The following is an 11,110-nucleotide window of genomic DNA, read 5'->3' as shown; positions in this document are numbered from 1 at the left end:
TGCGACGAACGACTCTGGGGGGACACGCATGTCCCCTCCCCAGTGTTCTATAGGAGAGAGGGCAAGAGGGGGAGAAGAGCGAGACACGAAGCAAGCCGGCGGCTTGATCTGTTTAAGCCGGGCGCATCCGGCGTTTACATTCACAGGTTGACGTGAAGTAATTATGATTGGAATTAACATCAACAGCGCCACCTGCCGGATGCGCCCGGCTAACGGATAAGTACCAAAAGCGCTATACAAATGTTAGGATTAGGATGTTATGTGCCCTGAGCGAATGCACTGGAAGTCAGGGTTGTTTTTTTTTTTTGGTTTTTTTTGTCTACCTTGGTGGAAATCTGCTATTACTATCTGCGGGTGTGGGCAGTCACACAGCTGTAAATTCATTAGCCTTTCATTGTGATGTGATATGATTCAGGTGAGAATTGAAGGTTTATGATACCTAATACTAGACATTTAGACGTTTAGTAAATTCAGGCCAGGTTTGGCAGGTCATGTATGTTCTCTATCTCCTATTAGAACAAACATACTATGTTTACTTCCATTTATGTAATGCATTATACTGCCATTGATATTGTTTTTTTATTTATTGTAATTTAACTGTATGAATGTCCTTATTTGTAAAATCACGTGACAACCTTTCTTTTAGTGTTGAAATTTATATATTAAAAAGTAGGGGAATTTTTTTTTTTCCCACAGAAGAGGAAAATAAGCTGCTTACTATGTACGTATTTTCCCAGTTTTTAGTTAATTCTGTACATTGAGCTGAGTGTACTGAACAAAATGCAAGTATAAGGGCTCATCCACACAGTGTCACAAACATCACATGTATTGTCTGACATGCAGAAGCAACAGCTGTTTTATAGAAAACCGTTCCCAATAATGTAGTGCAGAGCAGTGTGTTACACACTGCAGTGCATATTCCTGTGCACTGCCCCATTTGGTGTCATGAATGTGGTCAGTGTGACAGCAGATGGTGCTGTAGGTGGCTAGGGGGCTGATTTATTAAATCTACTGCTTGCAAGCAGCGTGGGTTAATGCACACCCCATACATGGTCCTGTCAGCATAGCAAGTGCTCCCGCGATACTTCACTACCCTGGCTGATGCTATGCTGATTAACATAGTAGCTGCCGTGATATTTCACTACTGCGGCTGCTACTATGTTAATTAACGCAGTAGCAGCCACGCTAGTGAAGTATTGCGGTCGTGCTACAAGCACATCGCGCAACATTTAGAAGGATCATGCGTAAGTGAAGAGTGCATGCTACACTGACAGGACCACACATAGCATGCGTGCGCTAGTATCAACCCTTCCTGCTTTTGCACAGGAGGTTTTATAAATCAGCCCCTACGTGTGGTAGTATAGCACTTAAGTTTTATTTGAACCTTTTTCAGCACAGCATGGTAATTAATATTAGTTTGATTACCACAGTTGCCTAATCGGTTATCCTGTGGTGGTGCCACCACTCTGCATTACTTTCCCGCCAAAGCTCAGGCTTTCATCCTATGTGTGGCACGGTTCACATTACCCGCAGTGCAGTTCAGCCCATTCACTTTTATATAACACTTGACCCATGTTGCTCTGTGCTCCCCCACAGTCACCAGTGGTGCCAAGCTGTGTGCCCTGCTTGTACCCCTGCAATGTGAATGGGCCTTTACTCCCCAGGCATTGAAGTTATGAGCTGCAGTGTGGTCCCAGAGGTATTTGCACACTCAGACCTAAACATAAATACAGAATGAGGGTCATTTTTCTTGCAACATGACAGGCTGTTTATCTACTACCCAGTGGCGGCAAGGGGTTATTGAGTTGGTATGCTTATAATTAAGTATGCTTAAAATAGAGCTGTAGTTCTGTTCTATAATTGTCACTTGCAATTGCAAAACACTCTCAAAGCGCTAAAGTTTTTTTTTTTTTCACCTTCAACACTAACAATTTTTGAGAGCGATTATGCCACTTAAAATTGGATCAATTTCAGGAAAATCAATTTTTGTGCCCTCTTATTACTAAGCTATTGGATGATAATTTTAGAAGTGTGTCATGAAATGGACAGTGTCCCATAAACATTTAAACACTCCTATTTCAAGCATAGAATATACAGTATACTAGAAGTAGTATGAACAGTGCAGCTTTGCATAGGAAAAATAACAGTACCTGGCCACAAGCAAGTACACTGTGAATACACAGCGCCACGGAATATGTTGATGCTTTATAAATCAACTAGTTGACCTAAGCCCATTTAAAAACTGGTTCTAGGTCTCTTCACGCTGCCGCTGCCAGTCAGTGCACGCGTCCACTCGCTCGCCAGCCAGCCTGCTTGCCCTGCGTCCTGTCCCAACGGCTGTCAATGCTTGACATGCGCAGTAGCGCAAAAGCATTGACACACAGACAGGACGCAGGGACACTTGTAAATGATTACATAGGATTATAATACAGAGTCTCAATTCATAATTGTAACAGCACAACTAGTCAATTTATTTAGGGTATGGTCACTTTCATCCTGAGCATTTATACTTTTCTTGTAGCCTCTGATAGTATGCAATTGCATTAACTTTTTGTTTTGTTTTGTTTTTATTGTGGTGATCGCAAAGTTATGTTTTTGTAATGGCGATACTGAGGCTTATGTGAAATGTGTTTTCACAGCACACTCGTTCCCAAAGTTTTTCAGCCCTCAGTGCTGAAACAGAGATATATAGAGATATACTGTATATACTAAAAAACATTCTCAGGGCTAAGCTGAATGACTCTTGGCTGTTGGGAAAAGTAACTGCAGTTACCACTTCACGTCTGACAAAGCAATAGAGCCAAGGATTGGAAGCACATTAGTGGTGTATTGGTCGTAGTTACACAAGTTGCTTGTACATTTGTTATCGTTTTTTTTAATAACCCAATATTTTGTTATAATATTTAGTACCTTAGGGCTCAGAAGCTGACAGTATTTGTTTTACTTGTTTTTGTATTTTCTCCCTAAATATCTCTTTATCAGTGTATTATTGTGTAGCTTTCTTTCTATGTATGTCACAAACCAGCACTGTCTACAGGAGATTGATCCATGTAGGTCTCAACCATAAGGGGGCAGGGGTGACTGTGAAAGTAACCTTGTCACATGCAGTGTTTTCATCTCCTTAGGAAATCTAATTGTAGCCCAGCTACAGGCTTCCTTTTCTATGGATGCGGGGTATAGAACTTTGGCCACATGTGCAGTGCATTTATACCTTGGCAGTGTTGCGAGGTAAACTGTAGTGGGTCATGCAGATGTTTCACAGACCATCCTTTAGTGTGGAATATTTGCCTGACTCCTTAAACCCATACATAATAATTCTTCACGTTGCTTGTGAAGACCTTACTGGTTTATTGACCCAGTGAAAAGATCATATTTTGATTTTATATCTGAAAGTTGGCCATAAAAACCCTGTGTATTTTCTGTATTCAGATATTACAAAGTTTTCATGTAAATGTGCACTGAGATGATGCTGATATTCTCTACAGAGAAATCCTTTAGGAGAAATAAAGAGTTGAAATATAATTTGTTGTGGTTTCTTTTACGCTTGCTTTAGCACTGTAGCGTGGATGTGATTATGACATCAACAGTATACAGCCTGATGGTAAAATCCAACATATTTTGTAAAGTAGAAAAGAAGCTGGTGAGCCCAATTGATCCTGAACAATCGCATTGATTATTTCTTTAAAGAAAAGGTCAATCAGTGTAGTGGATTTTTGTAGATCCAATGGAAACTGGTTTAGACATAAGTTTGGATTCTTTGAAGCTGTCGATCAAATAAATATAATCTTTTCTTTCAAAATGGAGGATCTTATCTAAAATAGCACAGTTAATGGGCACCTTGCCATTTGTCAATCGTCATGACAGGTCAGCTAGCATGACCAAGTGTTTATGTTCTCAAAGCATACAATGGGATGCGAAAGTTTGGGCAACCTTGTTAATCGTTATGATTTTCCTGAATAAATCGTTGGTGGTTAGGATAAAAAATGTCAGTTAAATATATCATATAGGAGACACACACAGTGATATTTGAGAAGTGAAATGAAGTTTATTGGATTTACAGAAAGTGCGCAATAATTGTTTAAATAAAATTAGGCAGGTGCATACATTTGGGCACTGTTGTCATTTTATTGATTCCAAAACCTTTAGAACCAATTATTGGAACTCGGTAAGCTCAGTGACCCCTGACCTACATACACAGGTGAATCCAATTATGAGAGAGTATTATAGGGGGTCTATTATAAGTTCCACTTGCCTCCACAACAAGTCCACCTGGAGATTGGACCACCCATCCCTGGGACAGGAAGAACAGACAAGTTTAAATAGCCATCTCCTACCACCTACCTTTAGTGTTATTCCTGTCCCCAGAAAGGACAGACACGGTTTCCTGGTCTGCCGGGCTACAGTTGTCCCATCCTGAGTAAGGTAATATTGCATATCTCATGGTGGACCTGTCGTGGAGGCAAGTGGACGCTTACAATTACTCTTACCTGGTAATTGTGTTTCCACGCTGCCTCCACGACAGGTGGGTTAACCCACCCACAACTTAAACGGTAAGTCTCCTACCTTTTTACATGGTGATAGTAAAAGCACTGAAGGTAGGTGGTAGGAAGTGGCTATTTAAACTTGGCTGTTCTTTCTGTCCCAGGGATGGGCGGTCCAATCTCCTAGTGGACTTGTCGTGGAGGCAGCGTGGCAACCCAATTACCAGGTAAGAGTAATTGTAAGCTTTCCCTCCTTTTTAATTTTCTCTGAAGAGTAGCAACATGGGGGGTCTCAAAACAACTCTAAAGTGACCTGCAGACAACGTTCACCATCATGGTTTAGGGGAAGTACACAGAAAGCGGTCTCAGAGATTTCAGCTGTCTGTTTCCACAATTAGGAACACATTGAGGAAATGGAAGACTTTTCTTTTTTTTTTTTTTTTTTTTGCACTCTGATGTATTTATACACGTTAATTTGGAATGATCAATGAGATGCAAATATTTCAGAATAAGTGTGAGAGCAAATATTTCCTGGTTACCTTCCATCCCTCTAATCCAATTTTTGTTGCTCGTCTCTGCACCTTTTCTGCTTGGTGGAATTTGCCTTCTTAAAACAAGGAAATTTGCAATAATTCAGCTATAAGTGAACAGTTGTGAATACCCACAATGCACCACTACTGAATATGCAAATTATCCCTTTTCACCCTTGTAAGCAAGGCAAGCATCCAGAACTGCTGGTGTATAGCAAGCCTGTAGCTTTAAATATTACACAGCCACACCAACCCCACGTGTAGACAGCCTGTTTCGGACTTTTGGTCCTCATCAGTACATGGCAGGGATTGATAAGGCTGTATGAAATAGGGTTTGGACCAGTACAACAGAGTAACCAAGCAGCTCAGGGTGACCCAAACCCCACCAAGCATTGCTTATTAGTAGGAGGGCTTTTCGGTCTCTTTTATCCCCCATACATTCCTAGTGGTTTGGGTCACCCTGAGCTGCTTGGTTACTCTGTTGCACCTGCTCTAAAACTTAAATATCCTTCCGGTAATGCTGTGTCCAGAGCTAAATTCCATATTCCAGATTCAGCCTTACTAGAGAGTTCGATAGGTGCAGTATTATGCTAGCATAACAAGTTTTTATTTACCCTTGAAAGCATCCCAAAATTGTATTTACTTTATTTTCTTTAGCTGCAGCGGCTTGACATTGAATACGATTATTTATATATCTCCAGCCAGACTCTGGGTGAAAAAAAGATGCTGTTAACGGTAATCCTGAGCTTGGCTAAGGATTGCTGCCAGAAGGTACGTGCAGAGCGTCAGTGCAGTTTCTAGGCTAAAATGCACCCAGGGCGAGGGTGTAAAAATTGCATCCCCCCCCCCCTTTGGAACAAGGTATGGGCGCCTGCAGTATAGGTTAGCCAGGTCTAGTTGCACTCAGTATAGGTCCCCAAGAATGGGTAATCCAGTATAGGTAGCCAACTATAGGCCCCCAGCATAGGTAGCCATGCATAGGTGAGCCAGTATAGTTGCCCCCGGTATAGGTTAGCCAGGTAGGTGCCTCCAGTATAGGTAGCCAGTATAGTTACCCCCAGAATAGGTTAGATAGGCAGGCGCCCCCGGTATAAGTTAGATAGGTAGGTGCCCCACTACAGGTTAGCTAGGTGGGTGCCTCTAATATAGGTAGCCAGAATAGTTGCCCCCAGCATAGGTTAGATAGGTAGATGCCCCCAGTATAGGATAGTTAGGTAGGTGCCTGCAATATAGGTAGCCAGTATAGTTGCCACCTGTATAGACTAGCTAGGTAGGTAGGTGCCCCCAATACAGATTAGATAAGTGCCCCAGTATAGGTTTAAAAGGTAGGTGCCCTACAGTATTGGTTAGATAGGTAGGTGCCCCCAGTATAGGTTAGATTAGGTAGGTGCCCCCCAGTATAGGTTAGGTTAGGTAGGTTCCCCCAGTATAGGTTAGATAGGTAGCTGCTCCCCAGTATAGGTTAGATTAGGTAGCTGCCACCAGTATAGGTTAGATTAGTTAGCTGCCCCCCAGTATAGGTTAGATTAGGTAGCTGCCCCCCAGTATAGGTTAGATTAGGTAGCTGCCCCCCAGTATAGGTTAGATTAGGTAGCTGCCCCCCAGTATAGGTTAGATTAGGTAGCTGCCCCCCAGTATAGGTTAGATTAGGTAGGTGTCCCCCAGTATAGGTTAGATTAGGTAGCTGTCCCCCAGTATAGGTTAAATAGGTAGCTGCCCCCCCAGTATAGGTTAGATAGGTAGGTGCCCCCCAGTATAGGTTAGATAGGCAGCTTCCCCCAGTATAGGTTAGGTAGGTCCACCCCCCCATAATGGAGGGGGGAGCCGGAGCCGCGGGGAGGGCAGCCCGACCTCTCCCCGGGCCACCCTCCGTGCTCCCCCCCCATTATGCAGCAGGAAGCTCTGTACAGAACTACTCACCTCCCTGCGTTCCACTCGCCGCTGATCTCCTCGGCATAGACGCTGATACACACGCTGCTTCCGGCTAAACAGGAAGCAGCGTGTGTATCAGCGTGTATGCAGAGAGGATATCAGCTGCGAGTGGAACGCAGGAAGTTGAGTAGTTCTGTACAGAGCTTCCTGCTGTGTAATTACTCTGCATCTGAGGGGGGAGCATGGAGGGCGGCCCGGGGAGAGGGAGGGAGAGGTTGTGCTGCCCTCCCCACAGCTCCGGCTCACCCCTCCTTTACAGGGCACCCCTCACAACAGCGCCCAGGGCGCCCGCACGGCCCTAAAAACGGGCATGCAGAGCATGCGTACAGCAGGCATCTGTAACTCCACTCCCCCAGGATCCAGACGCTGGCAGCTAGTCTTCTCGGGTCCTTGGAGGCTCTCGATCCCTTGGGTGAGATTGCTGTGTCACATGACTACAGACAGCAATCTCACCATAGGGGTAGAGCGCCACCTGGAGGACAGGAGGGAGAATTGCAGCACTGGATCCCACAGAGGTGAGACTGTGCAGGGACTGCTGCACATCTCTATGCGGTATGATTTTTATTTTATTTTTTTTCCTGCTTTTAGGATCTAAAAGCACATGAAAAAATTTTACCGCTTTTAGATCCTAAATAAGGAAATAATACCGCCAGAGAGGTTAAACAGTATGGAAGTAGAGTTTTTTTTCTATTTGCATGTTCTGAAGGCAGAAACTCAACCTATAGAAGGGAAGGTTGAGGACCTCATAAGACCTTCCTGGTCTTCTGTTGGTGTTGTCATTCTAGTGTGGTCTCCCCCTTCAAACTTGCAGCCTCCGATAGCCCTTGGAAGGCTTTGAGAGCACTCGGGTCCTTGAGTGCTTCTGTAGATGGGCAGCTCCGTACTACACATGCCCGTTCATGTGGTACAGAGCCACCTATCTTCAGGAGCATTTGGGCAACAAGTGCTTCAGAAGCCTCCTGAGGATCACCGAAGGCATATTCGCCCAGTTGTTCAAACACCTACAATGGGGTGGGGGGCAGCGCTGAAACAAAGCCACCAACAGAGGAAGGCTCCAGGTGAGTATATGCCATTTTTTTTAAACTCTCTTCAGTATCACTTTAATGAAGACTTGCCACTTTTTACTTAATTCTGTACATGGTTTAAAATAAACACAATCTTAATGGAGGTAAGGTGCAGTTATAATGTAAATTTGTTTGGTCTTGTTGTTTGTCTACCCAGACTTAAAATTCCCAAATTATTTTACATTTCCAAACAGATTAATTGGCTAACCCACAAAATACTAACCTATAATGTAATAATCATTGAATCACAAGTCCCACTTGGGGCATTTAGACCTCTTTTCCAATAGCAGCGGAAGGCAGAGAATTCACTGTCAGCTGCTTCTGTTCACCAGCTGGGTGGTGCAATCGCTGGGCAGTCAATGGACAGCACGCTGATTGCCATCCTCAGATGCTTTGTGAGACTATCTTTCTCTTAAGTGTCAAGACCTGGGAAAAGCCACCGTGTGCCAAACATGATGGGTGATGTTACCAAAGCTGACATTCGGCTCCATGTAATTGCAATTGAATGTCACTTGTAGTCATCAGCTGGGACAAACAAGCAGTTCAGCATCCCATGGAAAAGAGGCCTAAGTATTGATGATGATTGACATTGTTTAAAGTGAACCCGAGGTGAGAATGATGGAGGTTGCCATATTTATTTCCTTTTAAATAATACCAGTTGCTTGGCAGCCCTGCTGATCTATTTGGCTGCAGCAGTGTCTAAATCACACCAGAAACAAGCATGCTGCTTGTCTTATCAGATATGACAATAATGTCAAATAACTGATATGCTGCATGGCTAAAAGTATTAGAGGTAGAGTATCCGCAAGACTGCCAGGCAACTGGCGTTGCTTGAAAGGAAATAAATATGGCAGCCTCCATATCACTCTCACCTCGGGTTCACTTTAACCATTTAATGACAAGCTGACTAATAAAAACGTCCTGCTAGAGCCTCTTAATGGCTCCAGGACATTTTTAAAAGCCAGACAGTGCTACTGCCGCTGTGCACGTAGCAGTGTTTATATTAAAACTATAGGGGATGAAATTGGAGAAATAGTGTATTTTTTTTCATTTTACCCTTTAAAATGCATAAAAAATAAAGTAATTACCGAAAACAAATATCAACCCCAAAAAGTCCAATTGGTGGTGAAAAAAACAAGATATAGATCATTTCATTGTGATTAGTAGTGATTAAGCTATTGGCAAATGAAAGGGATGAGCACTGAAAGGTGGAAATCGCTCTTGTCTGTTAGGGTAAAAACCCCTGTGGGGTGAAGTGGTAAAAGTGTACCTGAGACGAAGGGAAATAAGTTTTATACATATCTGGGGCTTCCTCCAGCCTCCTCCATGCAGATCGCTCTCTCGCCACAGTCCAAAGCCTCCTAGGTCCTCCGGTAGGCCAGCAGACGCAGCGCGGCCAAGCGCGGTCCCCCGTCTTGCTCCTGGGGCTGGGAGCGTTCTGCGCCCGAGCAGCAGTAGAAAAGACAAGACAAATAACATTTATATTGCGCTTTTCTCCTTGCGGACTCAAAGCGCCAGAGCAGAGCAGCAGCCACTAGGGCGCGCTCTATTGGCAGTAGCAGTGTAAGGGAGACTTGCCAAAGGTCTCCTACTGAATTAGTGCTGGCTTACTGAACAGGCAGAGCCGAGATTCGAACCCTGGTCTCCTGTGTCAGAGACAGAGCCCTTAACCATTACACCATCAGCCAACTGCATTACTGAGCAGGCGCAGAATGCTCCCAGTGAAGGGAGCCTGGCGGGCCAGGCTGCGCATGTGCAGTAAGTCTGACTGGCTGCGGAGAACGGGCTGCTACCGGAGGATCTAGGAGGCTTTGGACTGTGGCAAGGGAGCAATCTGCACAGAGGGGGCTAGAGGAAGCCCCAGGTATGTATAAAACTTATTTCCCGTCATCTCAGATTCATTTAAAGGTTTTCAATAGAAAAATGTAGCAGATGTGCTATGCAAGTCCAAAGTAGTAATAAAACTGCAGAGGTAAAATGTGTAAGTGCTAAATTGCAGCATTTATTTGATAATAGATTTTATTGACACAGGATTGGCTAAAGCATCATCAAATATTTATGGCTACATCTTGAGCTGCTTGAGTGAGACAAATAGATGTGATTGGTGTTCTGACTGAGAAAGCCCGGACAGTGTTATTTGCTGAGCAGTTAGACGGTGGTACTGTTTAGCCACATCCGCAGTGCAGGGGTGAAGATTAAAACTGAACCAGTGATGGAGACAGAGAGGAAGAGCCATAGAAAGATACGATCAAGAACTTGAGCAACAAATTTCCAGTCTTGTACAACCTAGAGTAAAAGATATCTGTAAATTAGTATAAGGTGTAATCCATTTAATATGTGTTCACATCACTTCTAATATCTCTACATTTAATTTCCTAATATCCACAACCATCTGCTCTAGTACTGTTTAGGTAGTACACAGATCCAGTCTTGATTGGCCATGTCTACCACTCCCATGCAATATGAGGGCTCACAGATTTTAAATACTATGAACAGTAAGCTCTACAGATCACATTAAAGTGGTAAAATTGACCAATCAAGATTGGATGAGTGGAAGCATCCAGTCACTCAACCAAAATTTGGGGCGGGTAAATGGTTATCCTCTTATTATACAGTGGGTTATGTACCCTATGTAACTTGTATGCAGGTCAAGAAGCAAGCAAGTGAGTGAACTGAACTTGGAACAAAAACTTTTGGGTGCCGCCATAGGTGTCCACACTAATATCGACTTATATGACATCAGGGTCCTTCCCTTCCTAGCATATAGAGGGGGAAGAAATGGAGGCAGTATTAGACTTTTTGGCCCATATGCAAAACTTTTCTTTAAAGAGATATTTTCAAACTTGTCAATAAAATGCCTTTTAAATTACCAGCAAGCAAACAAATACTTCAAATAGTTTTGAAAGTGCTTTTCCACCTACTTTTTGGTATGTTTTCAATTGCAAAGTGCTGAAAAGTTCTTCTAAATAGAGGATGAAAAATTATTACCTAGGAGAAAACACAAAAGAAAAAAATAATTGCATATGGGCCATATACAATTAGCTTTTTCTCTTTTTTTTTTCTCCTAGGTGATAATTTTAAACTTATCAATAAAATGCCCTTT

At 43.2% G+C, this 11,110-nt stretch overlaps 1 protein-coding gene across 3 annotated transcripts in view; it reads right to left on the bottom strand.

Annotated features, from left to right (window-relative positions):
- Window positions 1-9,989: 9,989 nt before the first annotated feature.
- Window positions 9,990-11,110, bottom strand: part of CHRNB3 (cholinergic receptor nicotinic beta 3 subunit) — a 65,235-nt gene continuing 64,114 nt past the window's right edge. For all 3 annotated transcript variants that reach the window (XM_068233584.1, XM_068233583.1, XM_068233585.1), the window contains one exon: window positions 9,990-10,293. In XM_068233584.1, coding sequence (XP_068089685.1) covers window positions 10,156-10,293 — 138 coding nt within the window. In that variant the 3' untranslated portion in view covers window positions 9,990-10,155. The remainder of the gene's footprint in view (window positions 10,294-11,110) is intronic.

The sequence above is a fragment of the Hyperolius riggenbachi genome, chromosome 1 (assembly GCF_040937935.1).
Source record: "Hyperolius riggenbachi isolate aHypRig1 chromosome 1, aHypRig1.pri, whole genome shotgun sequence".
Lineage (NCBI taxonomy): Eukaryota > Metazoa > Chordata > Amphibia > Anura > Hyperoliidae > Hyperolius > Hyperolius riggenbachi.
The sequence above is the reverse complement of the archived record's forward strand: the minus strand, read 5'-3'. Positions and strand labels throughout refer to the sequence as shown.